Source organism: Malaclemys terrapin, chromosome 2 (genome assembly GCF_027887155.1).
Source record: "Malaclemys terrapin pileata isolate rMalTer1 chromosome 2, rMalTer1.hap1, whole genome shotgun sequence".
Lineage (NCBI taxonomy): Eukaryota > Metazoa > Chordata > Testudines > Emydidae > Malaclemys > Malaclemys terrapin.
Window position 1 is genome coordinate 127722620 of NC_071506.1, and position 25253 is coordinate 127747872.

Here is a 25253-nt window from a genome sequence, read left to right on the forward strand (position 1 = left end):
TTGTGTGTAGATGGAAGGAGGTTGGGGCTGAAACCTGGCTCACTGTACAGTGTAGACACACCCCAAGACAATAACCACACCACTCTACCCTGAGCTTGTGGCCTTTCCCCGCCCCCTCTTCACCCATTGGTCGCCAGGGCCAGCGGCGTAACCAATCTTGTTACTGCGTGCAGTAGTACCGCCCCTCTCTGCCAGCCAACCCAGCTTGCTCCTTCCCTGTCGCTGATTGGCCGATAATGTGCGGATCTATTGGTGGAGTGGGCTATTCGTCCCGAGGTCCCGCCTCCTCGAAAACATTCAGCACTCCCATTGGTCGGGAGGAGATAGGTTGCGTTCTCTCCGGTGCGGCCTAACCAGCGTGGTTTTTGGCGGTGTTTCCTAGCAGGGCAGGCCGGGTGGGGGCGCCGGGGAGGCGGGCAGGGCGGGCACGATGGTGCCGGGGGTCGGGTGGCCGGTGAGTTACGTGCTGCTGTGCGGGCAAGCAGCGCTGCTGCTGGGGAACCTGCTGCTGCTGCAGGGCGTGTCCCGGAGCCACCAGCACAACGCGACCGGGGCGGAGAGCGAGGACCGTGGGGAGGCCGAGACCGACCAGCCCGCGGGCAGCCCGGCCCCCGCCTGTGACTATGGGGACCCGCAGGCGCCACTTGTGCTCTGCACCTACCTGTGAGTGGGAGAGGGCAGGGGGCTGCTGAGGGCGGAGTGGGCACAGAAGGGGAGGAACAAGGTGGGGAGCGGGAGTGATGAGGGGGGCGGAGGAGGAGAGGTATGGGGGCGTGGAGGAAGAACAATGTGGGCTAAGGAGAGGTCTGGGGAGTGACGTGATGCTAAGGCAGGGAGCTGGGGCACAGGGGAAAGGGCAATGCGAGGAGCTGGTCTTGTGCTGAGAACAGGTTTATATTGAGCAAAGAGACCCCTGCATAGTAGTCAGCAGAAAGAGGCATTCAGAAAGGGATGACAAAGTGGGATGTATGCAGGGAAGACAGGTGATGGGCTGGGATAGAGGGGATGATAACAAGAAATGGAGCACATGCAAGAATGGGTGACAGGGCTCATGATGGTGCGTGTGAAGGGGAAGATAGGGGACCTCAACATGATGTTTTCCTTTTTGAGTTAACTTATTCTCTCTCTCTCCCCCCCAACCCCCCCCCCCCCCCACATTTAACTGTGTGAACATGATGGGTTTTGATCATTTACAGGCCAGAGGAGTTCATTGAATGTGAGGATCCAGTAGACCATGTCGGAAATATTACTGCACAGCGAGAATTAGGTTACGGATGTGTTAAGGTGGGCTGAAAAAAGATGCTTTTGTAACTTCTCAAAGGGTATTCACACACTGGGTGGGGGGGGGGAGGGTGTCTTGGATATCCCTGGAGCCTTAACCTGAATGGAACTTCTCCTTAGAAGAAGAGGGTGGTTTGTAATAATTGCAACCAAGAGTGCTATTCCAGCATAAGGGAATAGAATACCTCCACAAGAGCTTTCTGCTGTAGCTCTGCAGCCAGGAGATTTGGGGATGTGCTTCTCCCTCACCCATAGACGTTTATGGATTGTGGAAGTTCCCCTCTCCTGGCAGAAGCAGTATTCAGGAAGTGAAAGGAAAAGGTTTCCAAGGCATTTGCTCTTCCTGATCGTAGACTTCTTAGGGAAGAGGTAAAAGTGCAGGGTCCACTTTTCTATCCCACAAGCAGTTTTGTGAGGGTGAAAACTACTATTTTCTTTCTCATCCCTCCACAGTAATCTGCTCTGCTTCCAATGGGAAAAGCAACAGGATTGAAGCACTTGAGGTTTTTCAGTTAGCTGATGTACAAGGTGATATATTGTGGACTATGTGCCACTAGGGCACAGTTAAATCTTTATCCACTGACATAGATTTCATAGTGACATGATAGGGTGCGAGGAGAAGCATAGAGTGTATGTTAATGAAACTTGCAGATCATTCTAAACTCGGAGGAGTTATAAACATCATTGAGGACCAAAAATAACATAGTGACTGAACAAGACTGCAGGCATTTACTGAACCAACAATAAGTATTAAACACTTAGTACTGAGGGCCCTCTCCCCTTTTACTTTGTGATAAGAAAATATCCTTTTAACTGGCCTTTTCCTCCCTCCCTCCTCCCCCAGGTAAATAATTTCTCAATTGTGTCTGTAATTTGTTTCCCCTCTGACAGTTTGGTGGCCAAGCCTATAGTGACGTAGACCACACTCCAGTGCAGTGCAAAGCACTAGATGGTATTGAGTGTGCAGAGCCTCGGACTTTTCTACGAGGGAATAAACCATGTATAAAGTAAGATTTATTTCCTCCAGAAATATATTACATTTTAAAAGATTGGGTTGGTAGCTAAGACGTCATTGTAACTTGCTGCTCTAACTATTGGCTGGGTTGTTGTAACTTTGTATGTATTTTTATCCTTCCTCTGTCTAATGGATTTGCTCCCTGCCTCAGGATACCGTGGGAACTCCTTTGTGTTTTATTGGATTGCATTGTTCATTGGCCCATATTTTCCTAAGGGTTATAATATGTAAATTCCCCAAAGTCCATTAGAGGGAGCTACTCTGTAAAAATTGAGGAGGTTGACACAGCAAAGGCTCAAGTTTATGAAAGGGTGTTTTTCTTCCTCAAATGAAACTGTATTTGAGGTTTTAATTTATTCATTCTTCATTTATTGTAGGTACACGGGCCACTACTTTATAACCACTTTACTCTACTCCTTCTTCCTGGGTTGTTTTGGAGTGGATCGATTCTGTCTGGGCCATACAGGGACAGCAGTGGGAAAACTACTAACTCTTGGAGGACTTGGTATCTGGTGGTTTGTTGATCTTATTCTCCTTATTACTGGAGGGTTGATGCCTAGTGATGGCAGCAACTGGTGCACGACTTACTGAACAGAAAAAAATACTATTTGAGAATTGACAGCAGGAGAAGTTATGTGGCATCTGTCCCTGTATGACTGGATACATTTGTTCTGCAGAGTCAGAACAGCCTGCTTTTCTGCATTTTTTTTTTTTTTGGTATAAATATATTCTGGATTTGCATAGTAAATGCAGTTGCAGAACAATGCTATGCCTAACTTCTTTGTACATACCTCAGATTTCATTTACAAATAAACTACTCACTGTATATTCTTCCTATTCTCCAGAATAACAGATTTGACATGGCAGTTAAGTATTGTACCTTTCTTTGGATGTTCACTTCCATGCTAATGTTTCACAATAGCATGTGCTAAAGTGCTATTTTTAGCCTCTCCACTGTAAAGTGTAGCTGTTCCCAGTGCAGTGGATTTTTCAGAGGTTTATTGAATTATAGAAGTACACGTGATGAAATTTTCCTTAATGACAAATATCAGTGTGCTGTGGAAGTGATCAACAATTAAGCTTATGAGCTATTTACTTAACTCAGTGATATGTAGAAATGGGAGAAGCTTTAAGCAGCACAACTTTAACTTATTCAACATTGGTTCCTAGGTCTTATACATGGCATTGTACAAGAATACTTTAGAGAGGTGAACCTTCTTGCCTTTGTAAAAGGAGCAGAACCTACAAGCACAGAAAGTCAAGCAAATGTCTTAAAATAAAAAGTGTATGGAAAAACAGGTGCTGCTGCACTATCTTAGTTGCTGTAGTAGGTGTAGGAGTCAGTCTGTTCAACCTTCTATGCAAAGCTCCACTTGCCATAGTTTAAGTTTCATTAGCTGTAGGGTAAAAATAGCTAAGGAGGCTTTTGTGTGTGTGTAGTTAGACTGAAATTAACTATTAAAGCTCTTGGAATTAGAGGGAGAAATTTAGGTCATTGGTGTATGTGAATGAATTTGCTGTGCTTTTGACTTCTGTGCTAAACAGGGTGAAGGAAAGGTAGATCAACTGTAAAATAAGTTATAGAAATCCACTGCATAAACACAAGCACTGATTTGTAAATTTTGGCTAGGGTCAGAATCACCAACTGCACTGGTAACAGGAAGTTTTGGTATTTATTTCTAGGGGAAGCTGCAGCAGGTTTTCTAGGCAAGTGTGTGTGCTCTGAAGACAGCTGTACAATTCCACTCATTTTCCAGGATTGGAGGGGAAAGGGAGAAATACACGAGGGACAGTACAGCTTATGGCCAAGTCCAGGTGTCGGTTCAGGATATTTGTAAGATAGCACACGTGGAGAAGAACATATCTTCCCAGTTGTAGCTCTGCTCTAAGAGGCAGTAGCTCTAGCAACTTGTATACTTAGTTAAAAGCATGTAGTATGTTAAAGGTTCATAGCAGTGTAATACACAAATATACCACAAGTGTAATTTTGAGGAGGACTGGGGAGGAGGGTACAACTGGTGGAGGAGTAACTGTAAGGCAGGGGTGGTAGAAGAAGGATCACAGCAGAAACTAAGAACACAAAAACAAGCAAGGGAGACACAAGGCAGCATTAAAGAATATATGTAAATGGAATCTGGGCATTTAGTATCTGATTTTTACACTAGTCCACCATTATGAACTCGCACTGCTAAGTAGCTGGTATTTTTAATCTTCCATTCACACCTTTGGAGTCAAACATTTTTTCTTAATACTTTATCAAGTGAGCATGGTCATAATTTCCAAGAGTGATTAGTAACTCTAGGCTACCTCTGTTTTTGGTTGATAGTGAAGGGGCCTGATTTCCAGGGAGAGTGTGCCCAGCACTTTCTGAAAATCAGGCTGTTCGAGCACCCAAAAATTAAAGCACCTAAAAATCTCTGCTCACTCTTAAAGCTTTAGAAACAAGTATCGGTAGCTAAGAGTTTAGCTGTTTCCACTATACATGTGGAAAACTTATCTACTGGAAAGTGCTATTTTTCCAAAGTCAGTTTTTTATATCCACAAAATGTTACAGAAAAGCAAATAAAGAACAAATGATAGCTAACTTTCAGCAAAAGCGCCAAAATGAATTCAAGTCCCTTTGACTTCAATCAGAATTTGACTAGGCCTCAAATTCTCAGTAATAGGAGATCTGCATCTAACTTCAATAGTATTTCAAGTTTAGACAATAGAAGTAGCTTAGTCCACAATGTGGACTACAACCAGTATTTTTTGGCTAGCTTTAAATTCCTTTAAATATGGAAAGGGGGGGAAAAAAACACAGATACTTCAATAGTCACTTTCAAATGCGTTTGAAGTAAAATAAATCAAACTGATGTTATTTTCCACTGTGTATCTTAGAATTCACTTAAAAAAATCTTAACTGTGTCTAAATATTGCTTTCTGGACTACTTGTGAAAAATTTTTCCCTGCATTATACTAGAAAAAACTGCGTACAGCATAAGCTTTATCTTAAGACACATAGTGCAGGTCTGACTTTGTTTAATGAAACTATTTCTGATGGAAGTCAGCCTTTAATCAATTTCATCTGGAATTATATTCAAGATCACATCTTCATTTCCTCGACGAACCACAATTGAAAGAACATCATTGTTTTTAACAGCTTCATTTACATCCTCTGTAGAGGTGACTGTTTTTCCATTAATGCTGATAATCACATCACCATCTCTCATGCCAGAGCTGCAACAAAGAAACCAGAGACTTTGAATCAGATGATAAAGCAGGGAGTAAGCTTCAGAACCCAGTCAGAACTCCTGCCTAAGTCACAGTGCTGAAATCTATGTAAAAGGCCAGTGCTGTCTGTGTACAGATATGCCTCAAAATAGGTCTTGAATACAGCTAGGGCCTACATCATTAAGGACTTTAAAATTCAACAAGGGCAACTTAAGTCAGTCCACTACTCTAGAGGTAGGCACTGTAAATTAATTCAGATAATCTAGTTATTAGAACTACACACAAACAGTATTACTATTAAACTAACACAGTTGTTGACTTCTGCATACAAGAGAAGAGGGAGAAGATGACGACTGTAATAGAAACAACTCTCCATGCAAGGAGAATCTGCTATGTGCTGTTTCTTGCTTGTACTGATTGCCCACGCTTATCTCAGTGACTCCAAAAGTTCTTCATTCTAGAGTGCATGCAGCATTCACAGGCTTGCATGGATCACACCCCAGCTTCTAACCATCTGTATCCAAATGTCAGTCAGTGTTATTGCCTCAGAACTACAGCATATTTCCGAGAGTGATCACCTATCTTTTTAGCATACACATTGGGGATGGGTTTATTAGAGTCACTGGGCTAGCCACAAGCTGCTAGTTACGATGCAATATAACTCTCAGAAAAGGCCCTACTACATAGAAACAAAGCATGCAAAGAGCTGTTAGTTGATAACTATTCAGTGTAACCAGCAGGACTTGAAACAACAGAGAACTGCATTGTGGTACTAAGTACTAGCTGCTCAATACATATCCGGAGTCCTGGGCAGGGTTGTTCTCAGGCTAGTCGATGCTGGGCAGCTATACTGCTATTGTTACTTGTATTCTAGATCAAAGCTAACACAGATGTGCCTACACACGTTGTAATCACACCTGTCAATTGCAATGTAGACACACCCAAAGAGGAAAGCAGTAGCATTCATGTGGTTTTTCTCCCCATAGCGTAATGGTATCAGTTTGCGTGTGACAGATTCAGCACTCCCTTAGCAATTCCTCTTGAACTTAAGCTTTGGAAGACATTCTCCATTTCTGGTTTAAAGTACAACAGAATCTACTAGTCTTGACATCTAGACACTTAAGACTGGAAATAAGGCATGAACAGTGAGAGTAATTAACCATTGGAACAGTTTACAAAAGGTCATGGTAGTTCTTCCATCACTGGCAACTTTTAAATCAAGACTGGAAGTTTTTCTAAATTACCTGCTCTAGGAATTATTTTGGGGAAGTTCCCTGGCCTGGGTTATACAGGAAATCAGACTAGATTATCATAATAGTCCCATCTGGCCTTAGAATCTATTAATTAATATCATTCTGGTCTCAGCAGTGCCCTGAACACTGGCAGCATTCTGTAGTCATTGTGTACATATATTTCATAATTAAAGCTCTAACATGTTTGTTTTATGACTTACTGCTAGTGAGCACCACCCTGGAGTGTTATAAGGATGAAAAAAAGTTATAAAGAGTTAAACTATATAAAAAGTCAATCCTTTTCTACTCAAGAACACAATAAGTGATCATCTTCACAGGATGTTACACAAGTCTCAGTATTTCTAGCAAAAATACAAAAAACTAACACGCTTGATAAATCTGTCCTGATATAAGGCACAAAGCAAGTCTCCCATTGACAACAGCCAGAATTTTGCCCAAGTACAGAAAGCACAATAGGCCCTTTCATCCCAAACACACCAAAATCATTTGGTCTTTCAGATTTGAAAATTATATATTTTTAGAATGGGGGGTGGGCGGAAATGGATTCCGACTTGAACTGATCTTGTACTTGTAATGGCCACTCACAGAAAGCCATCCCGGTGTGGACTCGGAGTGAGCAAAATCTCAGCCTCCATTCAGAAATCATAGCATTAAAGAAGGTTGTATAGAGCTCGTACATGAACACTGCAATAGGAGCATTTGAGAGGCCCCTGCAATGCCCATGAAGAGGCAGATGGTGTAGCCTTCATCTTTAGGTTCTTACCTTGCAGCAGCAGTTCCTTGAATCACTTCAAAAACATAGACTCCAGAGTTCAGGTCCGGGAAATCTTTATCATAGATTTTCAGTTCACGGATGAGACTGAGAAAGGAAATCATGATGGTAAAACTCTTCATGTGAAATACTAATCAGCCCATTACTGCCTAATCCATTAATTTGCACGAGGCCTAGGAAAAACAGTGTCTTTTAATATTGCCAATTCAGAAATGGATCAGTATTATTCCATCTTGGTATTGGGTCTAGAAGACCCAACAGATTTTAAACTGGCACAGCTATAAATGCACAAATATTCCTGTTTATCCAGAAATGCAGACACTTGAAAAATTCATCTTGCAGCAAGGCTGTCAACATTCAGGGATGTTTTTTGAAAGCATAATTAATTGATGCTATGGCTCACTGTGAGCGAGTCTCAATGCAAAGTCCTAAATACAAACATTCACACTAACAACTGGATTCTTATGCTTGAAGCAGCTTTTTTAACCCCTTTCAGACATATTATTAAAACAACTTTAAAAATAGTAACCATGAAACTTATTATTTGGTGCCACATTCCCCTCAGAGGCATGTTTGCAATTTTCTAACCTGAATATCATGCTACTATTGCCTGCTGACATTTTTAAGTTCTCTAGGACCCTTGGTATTCCTCTGGATCCCCTAGTCACCCGCATAATCGCCGTTATTATTACCACCACTGTAGAACTCAGAGGCTCCAATCTAGACCATGGCCTGGAAGTGCTCCCCGTTGACACTGGTACTCCTGCTCTTTGAGAGGAGTACGCGGAGTCGACGGGGGAGCCTGCCTGCCGCGTGTGGACCCGCGGTAAGTTCGAACTAAGATAGTGAATAACGTAGCTGAAGTTGTGTATCTTAGTTCAAAGTGGGGGGTTAGTGTGGACCAGCCCTTTTAGTGGAAGTTCTGTAAATGCACCAGAATCTCTACAGCTCCCAGGAAGAGAGTTATGGCTGAACTACTTCTTGACTATCTGCTAGAGACTGTCTTGATCTCTCTGTTCTTACAGTGAGGGTATGTCTTTGAGATGGGGGAGGGGAGATGGTGGGATGACACACCTGCACTAGTTCTGATTGAGCTAGCACACTAAAATAGGGTCTAGCTATGGTGGCGTGAGCAGTGGGAGGCACTAGCCGCCCCTAGAATGTAGCTGTCCAAGATACTAGGCACAGACTGAGGGCAGTTAACCCATCCGGCTGCTTGTGCCACCACAGCTACATTCTATTTTTATCGTGTTAGCTCAATCAAAGCTAGTGTGGGTACATCTCCTCGAGCTGGGAATCACACACCCCCACTTCAAATGATAGACAATGTGTGAGACTGCATGAAAGTGGTGACGAGTGCAGAAAACAAAGCTTACTTAAAAGTGAGGGGAAGCATTCGGAATCCCATGTATTTCTTCTTGGGTCGAATCGTCCCTAGAAGGACAGAGTCAACATTCATGAAATCAAATAAGACACAGCAAAACTGTACCTCCAGAAACATCAGGCATTTGCTTAGAATGTCCAAGGGGGAAAAGTGGGTTTTAGGTGCTGACAAAACAGCTCCAATTTTAAATTCTATTGGGTCATTGTGAGAGTAACATTTACAATGATAATGTTGAAAAGAAAATCCACATTTATGGTATAGTTTAAGCTTGCTACAATGTTTACATCAGAAGATGGAACTATGGGCCCAGTAAAGTCAGTAGAATGCAGAACAGCTATGGTCTTCCACGGACTTCAATGGGCTTTGGATCAGAGCCTTCAACAGCAAACCTCACCCTGACGGGGGCCTCGGGAACAGGGCTGTGACTGGCCATGCACATTTGTGTAGGTCACAGGAGATGCACAGTAGTAGAGGCTGCTTATAGGGACGGGGAGTGGGATTCTGACATCTCTTTACAAGTCTCTGTGAAGCCCATCACTGGCCACCTGTGGCTGGACTGATGAAAGGAGGTCTCTGGCAGTTCCAGCTGTCTCTCTGTCTCTCTCTTTATTCATACAAATCAGTCAGTGAGCTAATAAAATATAAGTCCTAGCACCAGCAAGTGAGGATGCTCCTCACATGTTAAATGAGATGGAAGGTCCTTGAGAATGGGGCAGAGGCCTTGGCTACACTTGCGAGTTACAGCGCTGTAAAGCCGCCCCCAGCGCTGTAACTCACTCCCCGTCCACACTGGCAAGGCATTTGCAGTGCTGAATCTCCGTTGTTGCAGCGCTGCATGTACTCCACCTCTCTGAGAGGAATAGCGAGTGCAGCGCTGCCACTGCAGCACTGCGGCGCCAGTGTGGCCGCCCAATGCGCTGTGAATGGCCTCCAGAATTATTCAGCAGTATCCCACAATGCCTGTTCTAGCCACTCTGGTCATCAGTTCAAACTCTACTGCCCTGGCCTCAGGTAACCAACCATGTGACCGACCCTTTACATTCCCTGGGAATTTTAAAAATCCCCTTCCTGTTTGCTCAGCCCGGCGTGGCGTGGAGTGCTATCAACGAATCTTTCCAGGTGACCATGCCTCCATGCGCCAAGCGAGCCCCAGCATGGGGCAATGGCGAGTTGCTGGACCTCAATGTTTGGGGCGGAGGAAGCTGTACAGTTCCAGCTGCGCTCCAGCCGTAGGAATTACGATACCTTCGGGAAGGTATCAAAGGACATGATGGAAAAGGGCCATGACCGGGATGCCCTGCAGCGCAGGATTAAAGTGAAGGAGCTACGGAGTGCCTACCACAAAGCCCGTGACGCAAACGGCCGCTCGGGTGCTCCCTTCGCAACCTGCCGATTCTACAAAGAGCTGAATGTGATACTTGGAGTTAACCCCACCTCCACTCCAAGCACCACCATGGACACTTCAGAGCCAGTGTGAAGGGGTGGGGTGGAGGGAGGAAAACGGGAGTGATGGTGGTGGGCCGGATGGAGACACCCCGGAATCCCTGGAGCCTCAGCTGTTCGGACTCCATTTCCCGCAGACAGATCGCGCTGCACAGAAACCGTTGAAAGATGGTGCCAAAGGTGGACGGAAACAAAGGGATTTCTGGGATGCGAAGCGATGCATCACGGGGCATTGGGACAGGACCCAGAATCCCCCGCAGCCATGCCCCCTTCCCACAAGCCACGGCGCCAGAATGGGAAAAGGTGCTCTGTGGGATAGCTGCCCATAATGCACCGCTCCCAATAGCACTGCAATTGCCGCAAATGTGGCCACGACAGTGCGCTGGGCAGCTGTCAGTGTGGACAGACTGCAGCGCTTTCCCTACTCAGCTGCACGAAGTCAGGTTTAACTCACAGTGCTGTACATCTGCAAGTGTAGCCAAGGCCAGAGAGACACAGAGCATAAGTGGAGGGAGTGGCTTGGTCGGGTGACTCTAAACTAACATGTTTGTGAGGAACCTGCAGAATACAGCATGCAAAAGGTGCCTACATCTAGAATGAGGGCCCGGTTAAGCACCAGCCACTAAGAGAGCATCATATCTCACTGCAGCACAGAGTGTATCCAACAGGCAGTCGGGGGTTGCAATTTTGACTTTATTCCCATTTTCCACAGATGTCCCGTACACCAATCTCTCCAGAGAGTCCTCACTTAGCCCCCTCCTTCATTCCCCTAATGCAGCTGGCTCCTCATTACCATTCCCAATGCTGAATACAGACTGAAGAGAGGTGTTCCCTCCCTGCCTCCACCCGTAGGGCACAACCTGTTGTCTATACAGTGCTCCCAGGCTGCTTAGAAGGGAGGTACCCAAACAGCCCTCAATACGTTGTGTCAATTGTCAAGCTGAGCTGGGAGCTCAGCTCCACCAGTGGCAGCACAGCATGCTATCCTTACAGTTAAGCCGGCCTGTCACTCCACCCCATGCAGTTTAGACTCTGAATAGAAGTTAGAAGGTTTGTGAACAGTGACCCGAGCGCATTTATTCCAAAGTCTCCATTCCCAAGGGAATTTGGGTACCAATAAGAAACCACAATGCCTGTGAGTGCACCCCAGCTGCAGCTCCATCAACACAATGCTGATGGCATAACTACCTGTCTGGGACAGCTTGAAACTCTTGTTCTAACATAGCATGTTGCAGCCAAATGTATGTTTCCTGGGTGCGCTAAGTCCCCACGAGGGCTGCATTCTTAACATCTTACCACATGATATGGGTTTGCCCTCGTAATATGCTACGGAGAAATTTCATGTCCATCTAACCAAGCCACATTCCAGTTACTTTCACACAAAGGTTAGTTAATCTGAATTAATTGGCACACTGGGAAGAGATCGTTCTCTCATTATGACTAGTACCAATGTTGGAGATGACAACTAATTTACAGATTTAAAAAATGTATTAAAGTGAATGTTTCAGATTAAATGTACACAAGTTAAGAGGGAAGGTACTGTACATCTCGGGTCAGGCTTGGGTTATGAGGGATTACAGGTGTCAGTTGCAAGGGTGAAGAGATACATATATATCACATAACCAGCATAGATCCAGATTGGGGTGCAAGAGTTTTTCAAGTGTCAGTGGATAAGTGGGCTTGGGTACACCACCCATGGAATGTATAAGGAGTCCAAGTCAGTATCGGGTAGTGAATGAGTACATGGGTGGGGTGCGTCCCTTGGTTCGTCAGGGAAGGAAGTGGGTTATTTCCTTGGTCGGTGGTCTCAGTTACTCAGTACTAAAATGGTATTTTAGTCTGTGCGCAGCACATGGGAGAGACCTTCTCAGTTTACAGTACATTAAGCCATTCATTGTAACTGTCACACAGCCATACCTCCCTCCATGCCCACATCTGGGTCAGAGGAGTATAAGCGTGGATAAGAGATTAGACAGCATCACAAAAGGTCTCATCATCTGCTGAACACAACACTCCTACCTTTCATCTGCCGGTCGTGAGATTCTTCTAGGAACTGACGGATTCGGTCAGAGGGGATTGCAAAGGAGATGCCAGCCGTTACCTTCAGCGTATTTATCCCTACAACTTCACCGTCCTGTTACAGAGAACGTAGCAAGAGTAACGAGGCCTGGCTTATACAACACTGCTTTCTGGGACACTTTTGGTGCAAGGTTTGCAAGAGCCAACAATGTATCGTGTTATTGGGGTGGCAAGCACTTTCACAGCAAAACTGACTCAGTGCTGGCAGACTGGCATTGGAAAATTAGTTGGTCATATGACCATAGGGACATGTAAAGGGACCAAGTAAAGCTATCCACATGGCTGCATTTGTTAACACTACAAACAAACAAGTGCTATAGTACAAGGGAAGAGTAACTAACTATTTCCCCCCACCATTTAATTCCAATTAGTGAATACAAATTTAGAATTATAAAGACTCCAACTTGAAAATAAAGTGAGGAGAGAATCAGATCCGAGGACCCCAGAACACCTAAACACTGGGCTTTGGGGGGTCTGAGTACAGATCATTAGGGTAAGTGGAAACCATGGTATTAGTAGGTTCAGAATGGTATAACCAGAATCCAGCTTCCCAGCAAAGTGTTTGATGCAACCATGTGCCTGCAGTAAGAATGCACTGCAGTGCTAATCCTTTCCATGTCTTTGCCCTGCCATTAAAGGGAGCCATTCTTTCTGTCTTATTAGCACCCAGGATCTCATCCTGCAGAGTGACAGACAAGTTCTACTCAGTTAATGGGAGCTGTAAGTGCTCAGCACCTGGCAGGACTGAACACGTGGAGTAGCCACAACAGCATTCTGTCGTTGCTTGTACACACCAAGAAAGTGACGGTATTTGATGTGGAAAGTTTTCAGGTTGTGTTAGTTACAAAGGCTACCATGGTTCAGAGGGTGCAGTTTGTCGTCTGTGTATTAAGTACATTCAGGGCCAGATTTTCTAAACAGCTTAGCACCTGGCCATAGTTGTCACAGTGGTCACTTCTGGGTGCTGACTCTTTAGCATGTCTGAGCCTTATTGTACAGTGTCCACTCTGTAGTGTGACTAGTGACAGATTCTGCTTTCTCACACTCTTCTGCCCATCTGTTCTCACAGGTGCTCCTTGAGTTTAGATGCAGAGAGTCTCCCCGGGATATAATAATGTTTGTGATGGGTAGCTACATTCTCAAAAGCATTCCCAGATTAAGACAAGGGCTTTCCCAATATTTCGAATAGCAATAGCTCAGTTCTGTTCACTTAACTCCAGGGTGAAATAGAACCATCATGTGTATTAGATTGCAAAACACAACGTTAAATAAATGTAGAATCTAAGGGGAATTTAAATTAGAATGTGTGGGTGGGGATGGGAGATAAAACCAGATTCTCTTCTCGCCTGCCACGTAATCCCACTGGATTCAATGGAACGATCCCTGATTTAGGAAACTGTAGTAGGGCTGGTGAAAAGTTTTCTGTTGAAACTGTTTTTCCAACACAAACTTGGGTTTTCAAGGAAACAAAAGGTTTTCCACAGAAGAGTCTATTTTCTGTGGGAAAAAAATCTTTCCACAAAGATTTCAGTCAAAATCTTTTGGTTTCCAATTTTTCAGTTAACATTCAGAAATTTCTGTGGAACGTTTTGATGAAAATGAATAGGGTTTTTTTTTGGTCCAAACTTTCCATAAAAAAAATATGATACCAGGTCTAATTGGAAGTGAAAAGAGAATTCAGCCTTCACAGGGTTAAAGACATTGGGCTTAACTTCACATAATGATGCCATCATTTAAATAACTTTATTCTATTAGCAGCTACAGTAAAAAAAGTAAAAGCCCACACAGGATGCTTGTCAATAAATTAATAGGAAATTGAGAGGAACTTTAGAAATAGGCAAATATTGGCAGCGAAGAGGGAAACTTACCAAGTTCACCAAGGGCCCACCTGAATTTCCATACTGCAAGAGAATACAATTGGAGAGGACTTTACAGTCACATTAAGACCACCCCTCCCTGACAAAATTTGCTGGCGTCTGAGGAAGGTACTTTTGTATTGAAATAATCCTGAAACCCATAATTTGCTGGGGGGTTATTAAGGAGAGTTCTAGACATCAGTGAGAAAATACCCCAATGTGAAAGGGGGCAGAATAGTTTAGGAACTGCAAGGCATACGAACACAAGCTTTCCCTTCTTGCAAAAAAAGAACTCCCCCTTTGTACCTGCACACAGGACTAGTCAGGCCAAAGGCCCTTCTGGGCATCCTTGCCAGGAAGCGTAACCCCTTATCAACAGGTGAATGAGTCCTGAAAGCATCAGACCCTTTAGCAAGGTCATTGTGCAGGTAGCATCTCTTTACTGATGAAAAGATCTCACAGAACTAACAGGCTATGGGAGGGCTTTGGTCAAATTTGCTGCACAGATACGGTTGCATCTAACTCCCATTCTTCATGTCAGTCACTCATGAGCCATCCCCCAATGAGAAGCACAGAATATAGCTCCAAGACACATTTATGGTGATAATGGAGTCTGTATATTACAGCAGTTGTGTGGCCTGGACTCTCTTTATTTCCAGCCACTTAATTGCAGTCAGGGAAGCGAAAGCCATGCTAAACACTTCCCTAATGTTACTTTCCTCCATAAGCCATTGTTGTGGTTAGCTCATGGATGTGAAGTGAATGCAAACGGGAGAGGCATCCATGAGACCATCTCTGTTAATTACAGTGTAGTTCATACAATGAAAAGTTTGGGAACTCTTTGGGCATCATTCTCTAAGGAACACAGGAACCCCAGTTAAATCTAACTGAAGAACTCTCCGCTGCTGTGGACATGCCTAAGGTCCTCATCCCTGAAGGGGAAGTCTCTAGACTTGGCACTTACATTGATGATGGCATCTGTCTGAATGTACGCCATGTCAGAGTCCTTCAGGCCAAGCTCCTTGCTGCCTCTTTGAGTGCTGCTGATGATTCCTGTTGTTACAGTGTTTTGTAAGGAGAAGGGACTGCCCAGCGCCACCACAAACTCCCCAGGACGGAGGTCAGAGGATCTGCCCAGCAGTAGTACAGAGAGGGCAGTCTGGGGAGGAGGCAGAACAATCAAACTGGTCACATACTGCTAGACACTGATTCCTTAGACTAGTACAGAAGCCCACAGGCTCCAGGAGAAGGCGTTATTCTGTAGGCAGCAGAGCAGATACTCAAGTGTTATTAAACACTCTGAAGTTCAGGATTCCTAGGTTTAATCCAGGGGTAGGCAACGTGCGGCACACGAGCTGATTTTCAGTGGCACTTACCCTGCCTGATTCCAGGCCACCGGTCAGGAATGCGGACATGAAGATGTCTTCATACGGCAGGGTTCATTCAGATCAGCACATATTTTGAATCCTTTAGGGCATGTTATCTAAGGGATAATTGCTTCTGGCAGACTAGCCTTCTCACTAACAACATGGAAATACTCATAGCACGCGCACGTATAGGACAGCATGGATCAGAGGCAGGTCTACTCAACTTGTGAGTACAAACATAGGTTTTGATGGGTAAAAAGACATTCTGTGGACAATTTCCAGAAAAAATTTGACCCTCAATGGGTCCAATCGCATTGTTCCATTTCATCACAGCACTTCCTCCATGAAGCCCCACCTCACATACTTCACCTAGCGGGAAGTCTTTGAAAGAATTTCCTAGTGCTCCCTAGGTGAGAGTGACAGATTCCCCGCTTGATCACACTCTGGCTTGGCTTGTCATATGATGGAATAATGTTCTTCATGGCATCTGACACTCAAACACTCTTCAGTATTTAAAATACCTAGTAAGAGCTGTGTACTGCCTCCCACGGCCATGCCAGAAATATTAGCCATTCTCTGCCTTTCACAGTTTGGAAAGAACCTCTGCCCTGCTGCCGTCATTAATGGGATGGCTGTAAATCATTGCACTGCCTACATCACCTCTCTTCTTCACTTTACCAGTATTTCAGTGGGACATGCTGTGGACATATACTGACTCTCCTTTCAATTCAATGGGGGAGTTCAGCTTAAAACAATCAATGTCACAATATGGTCTTTTATTGACTCACACCAGCCAACCATTAGGGTTCAGGAGTTTTTAAATACAGCTCCAAAAACAGTTCTCCTATGAAAATACCATGGACAATTTCTTTGGGTAGATTTACATCCCCCCTTTGGAAGCTGAATCTTCCATTATGTTTAGTTACTTCCACCCCACGCCCATGGCTTTGCAAATAAGATGGTTTCTATTTTTTTTTCCTTTTAAGTAAAGAACAAACAGAATACCCCCAACTAATTCCCACAGAGCAGGGCCAGCTTTACTGTTTTTGCCGCCCCAAGCAGCGCGCCGAATTGCTGCGGCGGATGGTCGGGGCAGTCCATGCGCCGTTAGGGCAGCACTCACATTTCCTGCTGCCGGATTGCCGCCGCCATGGAAACGCACGTGCTGCCCTAACAGCGCACGGACTGCCCCGGCCATCCGCAGCAGCAATTCAGCGTGCTGCTTGGGGGCAAAAACACATGGACTGCCGCCCCTTGCAGATTGCCACCCCAAGCACTTGCTTGGAACGCTGGTGCCTGGAGCCCGCCCTGCCACAGAGAGACACAGAATCCCTTATAGACACACACTTCGTACAGAGATACAAACTGGGCAGCAAAATGAAAGTTTACTCCAAGAAGGTGGAAGGTTTGGAGTGTTTTGTTGTTTGTTTTTTTAAATACCTATTTGGAGTAGAACTAGTTCTTTTATTAGTGTAACTAAAAGTTATTTGGAAAAAAAAATCAACAGCATCTTCCTGCAGCTACTAAATGAGAGCCGCTTGTAAACAGAGATATAGGGCATGTACTTGAACTAGGTAAGACCAACCTCTCTGCGGTGGGGCAGCTCCTAAACCCTGTGCCCAGAAAGGTTATAACCATGCTTTCCCAGATACCACTATCAGCAGCCTGCCCCACTAAGTCTTATGGAGGAAAGACCACTACCTACCAAACACACAAATGCACCAGCTTTAAGTTTAACCCTCAGTTTATTTTCTGCTTCCCTAACTGATGGTCCTCCCCAGAGAGCTCAGTCATACTCACATCAGGATATATTTTGATCAGGGCTATGTCCAACTTGTGGTCGACATCTTTGATTTTAGCTTCGTACTGCTCCCCGCTCTTGAGCTCCACTCGGATTCTTTGCTTATTGGTGAGGACATGAGCATTAGTGACAATCAGTCCTTCCTCTGACACTATGAATCCGGAGCCACTGGACACAAGAACTTCTTGGCTTGAGTAGGACACCCTGTGCAATGAATGAGTTATGTTGTTGCTGTAAGTCTGAGTTCGTACCAAGATGCACGCTGAAGAGGAGTGCTTTCTGATATAAGCCTCACAATAGTACCATAATGTTATGCTTCATCCTAAATCCCCCTCCCCCCACCTTTTTTTTTTTTTTTTTTAAAAAAGAAGGAACAGTACTGGGAATATCTTAAAAGCTAGAGCACAGGTTGCCAACATGAATGGCCCTTGTTCAACCAGGACCCTGGGGGAGCAAAAATTCTATATCACTACAACTACATTAGATTACTAAAATGGAAAGTTTTAAAATATTGTGTATTTCTTTATAGTTTTTCCATCACCCTCAGCTTGGTCAATGAAACTAATCGGCAACACTTTTTAAAAGTCCATTTCTTATCAATTTTACTTTCTGGTTCTCATGCTGTGGCCCAGGGCTGCAATAGTTGGACTGGAGATGCTGCAGGGGAATCTTTGTTTGTTTGTTTTTCTTAAAGTCGTAAAAACATTTATATTTGTTTAGGTTTCACAAATGCTTGTTTATACAAAACCTAACTTTTGGGCCAGATTTGACAGGAGTGTCCCTTTTAATCAAATAGTAAACAAAATGGCATTATTTACAAGTGTCAGGCTTTCTGATCTCGCATTTTAAGCCTCTCTAGTGACATTTCTATAGGATTGTTTTACTATCCACAGCAACAGCCCAGGGCAGTCTATCCCCCTCTCCATTTAAATGGTGTTTACATGCCTAACTATAATTAATCCTGATGGGAGTTCCCTGTGCCAATCTATGGCACATCCAGAGGAAGATAATTTTATGGATTTCTTCCTCCACACAGTGGTCTATTTATTCAAATGTTCATGAATGAGAGTCTGCTTTGCTGCTTCTATACCATAGTTCACAGATGTTTGCAAAAAGTGCTCCCAACCACCTCTACCAGCAAATTCATTATGAAACAGTTTAAAACCAACAGCCTTAATTTGGCATCCTTACCTGCGAAAGAGCTCAAGATGGACAACAGCTGGAGCAATCTTCTCCACAACATCAGCAATAAAATTAAACTTGTACCTCAGGCTGTCAGGATGGAAGGAGCCTAGGGGCAAAGGTTTTAATTCCTGTTTATCATTTTCCACTACACATGGCGATCATTATGGTAATGAGCAACCACTGACTTGCTTCTCAAACTCTCACCATATAAATCACCATCTGCTCACTTTCAAACAGAACTACAAATCAGACTGCAAGCTCTTTTTTGAGAGAGACTTTATCTTCATTTACCTAGCAAAATGGGTCTAGATCTTGACAGGGGCTTTGGGCACAATCACAATTTTAATATTCAACAACAACAAGTTTCCAGGTTGTATCTCTCACACAAAGGCTTTTGGGAACCATCTAATCACCAAGACCACCCACTTGCCTCACCTTTCAATATTATTCTGCAGCTTGTTAGCCCTTTATTCCCAGCCACTGACCAGTGTGTTTATCTGATTGTTCCCCGTGGACCCTTTTGTGCTAGAACAGATACCTGAGCTGTACACATCACTGCTCCATCTGCTTAGTCAGTGACCAGTTCTCTGCACCTTCTTAAGGAATATCTACTTTGTGTTTTTTACGTAGGATTGATCTTGTTAAATGTTGAAATATTGTGAATAGCAGAAAATAAATCAGGTAGACAATTCCTTGGACATAAGCAGAAGTTGTAGCATAGATAGGATAACATGCCAAGGGTGTGTTTTTTCCAGGCATGTGGTTGTACTGATCATTATGTTTGAGCTCTGGATGGTATTTTCCCTCTCAAGGGAATGCTGGCAAAGACCCTAGAGATTTTTCACCTTCCCCTCGGGCAGTGGGTGGAAGGATCCTGTGTTATTAGATGGATCATATATGGAGAATACAGCATTCAGTTACTCACTTCCACTATGTTTATTTTAATATTAAGTCATGGCTGGCAGTGAAGGGTGTCAAGAAGCAAGAGGGATCCTACTGACTAGATTCCATTCAATGCACTGTTGAAGTATAAGACTGTAACTGTTTAGTTGAACTGGCCCACCTTCAGGCTCTGGGAGATACCATCTGGATTCCTCCTATACAGTGTCTTAATCTTCAGGGAGAAGTAGAGCAAAACAAGTATACTGAGACTAGACCCCAAAGAATTTGCTTAAACTTGGCTTTCCTTATTTGCCATGCAAGAACTCATTGCCATAGAGGCAAAAAACTGTTTTCCATCTCACTAGTTTAATCAGCACCATCCTGTTAGGCTTTTAACTCTCCAAAGCTGGTATTTACAGATTAAATAGGCAGTCCTTGATACCGTTAAATCTAAAGGTGTTTACCCTTGGAACTTTACTGAAATAGCAATTACGGAACAATGATGTCAATATAAGTCCCCATTTTGGACACACTTATTCCAGAATAGCTGTTTCATTAAGGTCTGGTCTATACTACCCGCCTGAATCGGCGGGTAGAAATCGACCTCTCGGGGATCGATTTATCGCGTCCCGTTGGGACGCGACAATCGATCCCCGAATCGGCGCTCTAACTCCACCAGCAGAGGTGGTAGTAAGCGCCGCCGACAAAAAGCGGCAGAAGTCGATTTTGCCGCCGTCCTCACAACGGGGTAAGTTGGCTGCAATATGTCGAATTCAGCTACGCTATTCACGTAGCTGAATTTGCGTATCTTAAATCGACTCCCCGCTGTAGTGTAGATGTACCCTCAGTATCCAAATGTAGACTAGTCCTGAAAAAGAACTCTGGGTAACCCTGCTGCTGAGCTCAAAAACCTGTGCTGATAGACTCAGGCCTCTGGTCCTGCACCTGGTTGGATCCTTCACTCTGGACTTGACCAATTAGAACCTTAGGGAGAAATAGCATTTACACACCCTCTGTGAAACTGCATTCATTCATTCCAAAAGTAGCGGCATGATCCCTGCCTCGCCCAGGAAACAGGAGCAAAGGGAAATGAAAAATAAACCTGATCTCACAGGGGAGAAGTAAGAGACTAGAAGGGAACAAAACAGAGAAAGTGGGAAGAAGGGAGGGAGACGGAACCTAGCAGACACTGAGTGCAGGAGAAGGGATGAGAAGAGAGTCAGGTGGCAATAGAGAGCAAGGAGAGGAGAGACTGAGCGGGAGAAGGGGCTGGGCAGAAGGATGCTGTGTTTGGTAGGACGGGCTGGCTGGCTGCTCGGATAGGTGGGGTTGGTAGGGGCAGGTTAGCTGGTAAGGGAACAGGCTGGGTCGGGGAGGAGGACGCCGATTGTTTGGGTCGGACTTGGCGTGTCCCTGACCTGACCCAACTCCCCACAGCCGCTCCTGTGCCCGGCTCCCCTCCCGAGGGCTGGGGGACAGGTATCTGTGGGGCGCAGGGAGAGTTGCGGGGGTCAGCGGGTCCCTTACCTGGCTCCCCGCAGCCGCCTGTCTGCACGGGGATGGCCGGGGGCGCGTCCTGCAGCCGCGCCCGCCGGTTCTCGGCCCGCAGCTGGCACAGGCTGCGGTAGGTGCGGCCGTCGCTGCCGCACACGGGCAGGGGGGAATCGGCGCAGATGCAGGTGCCGCCCCGGGCCGAGCGGGCGGCGGGGCGCTGGCAGCGCAGCCCGTGGGCGCAGAGTCCGCCCGCGGCGCAGGGCCGCCCCTCCCCGGGCGCGCAGATCCAGCAGCAGCCGCAGCGGTCGGGCTGGAGCAGCCCCCCGGCGGCCAGGCAGGGCTGGGGGTCCCGCGGGGGGCAGCGCGCCGGCTCACATACCGTTGGGCAGGGCACGGCCGGGGGCGGCCGCGGCTCCCCCAGGGGGGCGGCCAGCAGCAGCAGGAGCCAGCGGAGCCCGCACAGGGGCGGCCCCATGGCTGCGGGGATACACCAGGGGCAGGCTGCTCCAAGGCTGTCCCGCCGTCCGGCGCGGCCCGGCTCCCTTTAAGGGCTGCCCCTGGCCTCACCGACTCCCGTCGGGGAGGAGCCGTGGGCCCGGCCCCTGCCAAGCACAGCGGGTGGCTCCTGCAGCCAGCCCGGCCAGGGGCACCTTCCCCAGCGCAGCCGGGCCCGGGCGAGCGCTGCCTCTTGGCCAATAACTCGCGGCAGAGCAGCCTTGCGGGCAGAGGCGCTGACAGGAGGGGTGCTGGTTTACAGCTCGGTCTCAGCACCCACCTAGAAATGATTCCAGCGCTCCTGGCAGGGGTTCCCCGTCCCCTACTGGGCCTTACAGGCTCCTGCCTCCGGGAGCGGCTCTGTGCTGAGCGCAGCCAGGTGAGCCTGGAGCTAAGGCCTGGGCCACGCTACAGGTTAGCCCTAGCTGGGGCTATCAGTGTCCTCACTGACATTTGGCTCCCACCCCTGTGCCCATTTAGTAACCCCAGCTGCCCCAGCGGGGTGGAGTCAGGGTGGATGTAGTTAGTATTACTTACATGGCCTGTTACTGGCTTTCAGGAGCCAGCCTGCCAGGTCACACACTGACAGTACTATTGAGACACACACTCCTGGTGAGATCCTATGCTGCTCACAGGAGGAGCCAAGCATGCACACACACACACAAGTGCTGTAATAACTGCAGTGGATGTAGCATAGACATGGCCTAAGCTAGTGATGGTCCATGCAAGGTCAGCGCAGGAGTCCTGTGTTCCAGGCCTGTCGGTGCCCGGAGGGCAATGACCCAGCACTGACCTCACCCAGGGGTTGTTACCTCAGTGAGGAACGTTTGTAAAATGCTTTGAGACCTCTGGCTGAAAGTCTATGAATGGAGAGGTACTGGAGACAGTTGTGGGCTGTAACCCCCTTGTGAGTGGAAATAGGACTTTATTGTCCACTGCACTACTACATTGTGTCAGTAAGTTCCACAGAGGCTGTGATATGTGATTTGATCATAGGATCCCACAGTCTCATTCCTGCAGAACCCCTGACTTGAGTCAGTGGGAGTTGGGTACATCACTTGGCTCTCTCCTGCCTTGAATAAAAACTGGGAACGATGCTGCAAAACCAATTGAGCCTGAGATTTTGCAGCATCGTTCCCAGTTTTTATTCAAGGCTGGAGAGAGCCAAGTGATTTACTCAGCTCACAGTGACTCAAGTCAGTGGCTCTGGTCTGAAATCAACATCCTTCTTGAATGGTGAGCAACAGTCTAGAGCCAGGATTTCACTAGCAGTCACAGTAGTATTCCTACTCCAGCTTCCCCTGTTTATACATCCAAAGGATGGCATTATCCCTTTTGGCCCCAGTGTTGCACTGGGAGCACATGTTCAGTTGATTTTTCAACATGGCCCCCAAGTCTTTTTCAGACTTATCACTTCCCAAGATAGAGTCCCCCTTCCTGTGAGTGTGGCCTGCATTCTCTGATCCTAGATGTAAACATTTACATTTGGCATTATTAAAACACACATTGTTTGCTTGTGTTCACCTTACCACGTGATCCAGTTTTCTCTGTATCAGTGACCTTCCCTCCTCATTATTTACCACTTCTCCAATCTTTATCATCTGCAAACTTTATCAGTAATGTTATTGTTTACTTCCAGGTAAATTGCCAAAAAGGATAAATAGCTTAGAGCCAAGAACTGATCCCTGCAGGACTCCATTAGAAACATACCCGCTCGCTGATGATTTGCTGTATAGTTACATTGAGACCTAGAAGGTAGCCAGTTTTTAATCCATTTAAAGTGTGCCATTTTGATTGTGTATCATATAGTTTCTTAAAGTATTGTGCAGTACTAAGCCAAATGCCTTGCAGAAGTCTATTACATCAACACTGTTACCTTTATCATCAGACTTAAACTGTCTTTTTTTGATGAGATTACAAGATCTATTTTCCACAGACCTACATTGATTGACATTAATTATTACCTTCCTTTAAATTCTTTATTAATAGAGTTCTGTGTCAGCAGTTCTGTTATTTTTCATGGGATCAATATCAGGCTGACAGACTTATAATTATCTGGGTTGTCCCATTTACCCTTTTAAAATATTGGCACAACATTAGCTTTCTTTCAGTCCTCTGGAACTTCCCCAGTGTTCCAAGAATTATTGAAAAAAAAAAATCAATATTAATTGTTCAGAGAGGTCCTTAGATAGTTCTTTTAAAACTGTTGGATGCACATTATATGAACCTAATTTTTAAAATGTCTAATTTTAGTAGCAGCTGTTGGACATCCTCATTACTGTTGGAATGGAAAATATTTCATAGTTATGATATACCTGCACCATCTAGCTTTTTTCCAAATACAGAAAAATATTTATTGAATACTGCTGCCTTCTCTGCCTTATTATTGACTGTTCTATTTCCATCTAGTAATGGACACATACCATTGTTAGGATTTCTTTTGTTTCTAATATTCTCAAATTCCTTCTTATTGTCCTTAATTCTGCTAGCCATAGCTTTCTCCTTGCATTCTTTTTCTTCCCTTATCAATTTTCTACAGTTCCTAACTTCTGATGTGTATTCTTTAAATCAATTTCCCCCTTCTTCCATCTGTTATATCTATCTATAAATATAGGTAGATTAAAATATGCTTCTCTCCCTCTCTCTCTCTCTCTCTCTCTCTATATATGCTTTCACTTCTCTTCTAAGCCAGGTTGGGTTTTTTTAACTAGTGTGGCCTTCTTTCTCATTTGTGGCTTTTTATGCATCTAGTAAGACGTTCTTAAACAGTTCCCAATCATTATTCACATTTGTGTGTTTAATTTTTTTCTCACAACTGATTTGACCCAATTGTTTTCAACTTTGTGAAACTGGCCCTTTCTAAAAGCACCAACTGTATATGTTATTAGTTTGGACTTTTATTTTTTTTCACCTAACAAATGTAATCAAGTCACTATCACTTTCACCTAAGCTACTTTTAGTTCTGTGATCAATTACTATTTATCTGTTAAGATGAGGTCTAATATAGAATTTTCCCATGTTTGATGTAATACTTTTTGAGTTAGGAAATTGACATCTGTAAAACTTGTAGAAATTCCAAGGACATTTTATTGAGACTTCCAGCATATATCATTCAGATTGAAGTCACTTATGAGAACTCTGCTTTTTTCCTACACATTATGGATGGGTACTTACATATGTTAGCCATTGCATTTATCTTGGAAAAGGGCTTAAAAAGTGATAATGGTAAAATACAAATAAAAAACACATAGCACATTCTTTAAAGATTTCACACAGGTTTTTTTTAACTACAAAACAAGCAACAAAAATTTTTCACTACAAGTAAGGTGAGAAGTATTGTATCATTAGAAGATTTTTCACGCACCCAAAAGTCATCTTTACACAAGTGCAATTCACAGCTGAGAATTATTGGTGCAAATATCACAATCAAATGCACAAGCAGCTCACAAAAGAATTAAACAAAAGTCCAAGTTCTAATGACGTATTGTTTGTATTCCAAACTTCCACTTCATTCAATCTTGCCACATCTGTAACTCAAAACTTCACTCTAAGAAACTGTTTGGGGACTGCTAGGAAAGAGGGAAAAATCTGTAGAAAATATTGTTGGCTCTTTACTAATTGTGTTCTGTTAGTCTTAAAGGTGCCACAGGACCCTCTGTTGCTTTTTACAGATTCAGACTAATACGGCTACCCCTCTGATACTAATTGTGTGTTACCCCAAAATATATTCAAC

The 25253-nt window shown here is 44.9% G+C and overlaps 2 protein-coding genes across 2 annotated transcripts; one reads left to right on the forward strand and one right to left on the reverse strand.

Moving 5' to 3' along the window:
• Positions 1–384: 384 nt before the first annotated feature.
• TM2D2 (TM2 domain containing 2) lies at positions 385–3122 on the forward strand. Its single transcript, XM_054017295.1, has 4 exons — positions 385–663; positions 1197–1284; positions 2173–2288; positions 2674–3122. The coding sequence occupies exons 1-4, from the start codon at positions 431–433 to the stop codon at positions 2885–2887; spliced, it is 651 nt and encodes a 216-aa protein (XP_053873270.1). The 5' UTR covers positions 385–430; the 3' UTR covers positions 2888–3122.
• Positions 3123–4401: 1279 nt separating this feature from the next.
• HTRA4 (HtrA serine peptidase 4) lies at positions 4402–21649 on the reverse strand. Its single transcript, XM_054017292.1, has 9 exons — positions 21059–21649; positions 18656–18755; positions 17464–17668; positions 15261–15455; positions 14309–14341; positions 12381–12495; positions 8911–8968; positions 7526–7621; positions 4402–5515 (listed from the first exon to the last, which is right to left on the reverse strand). The coding sequence occupies exons 1-9, from the start codon at positions 21498–21500 to the stop codon at positions 5350–5352; spliced, it is 1410 nt and encodes a 469-aa protein (XP_053873267.1). The 5' UTR covers positions 21501–21649; the 3' UTR covers positions 4402–5349.
• Positions 21650–25253: the final 3604 nt, after the last annotated feature.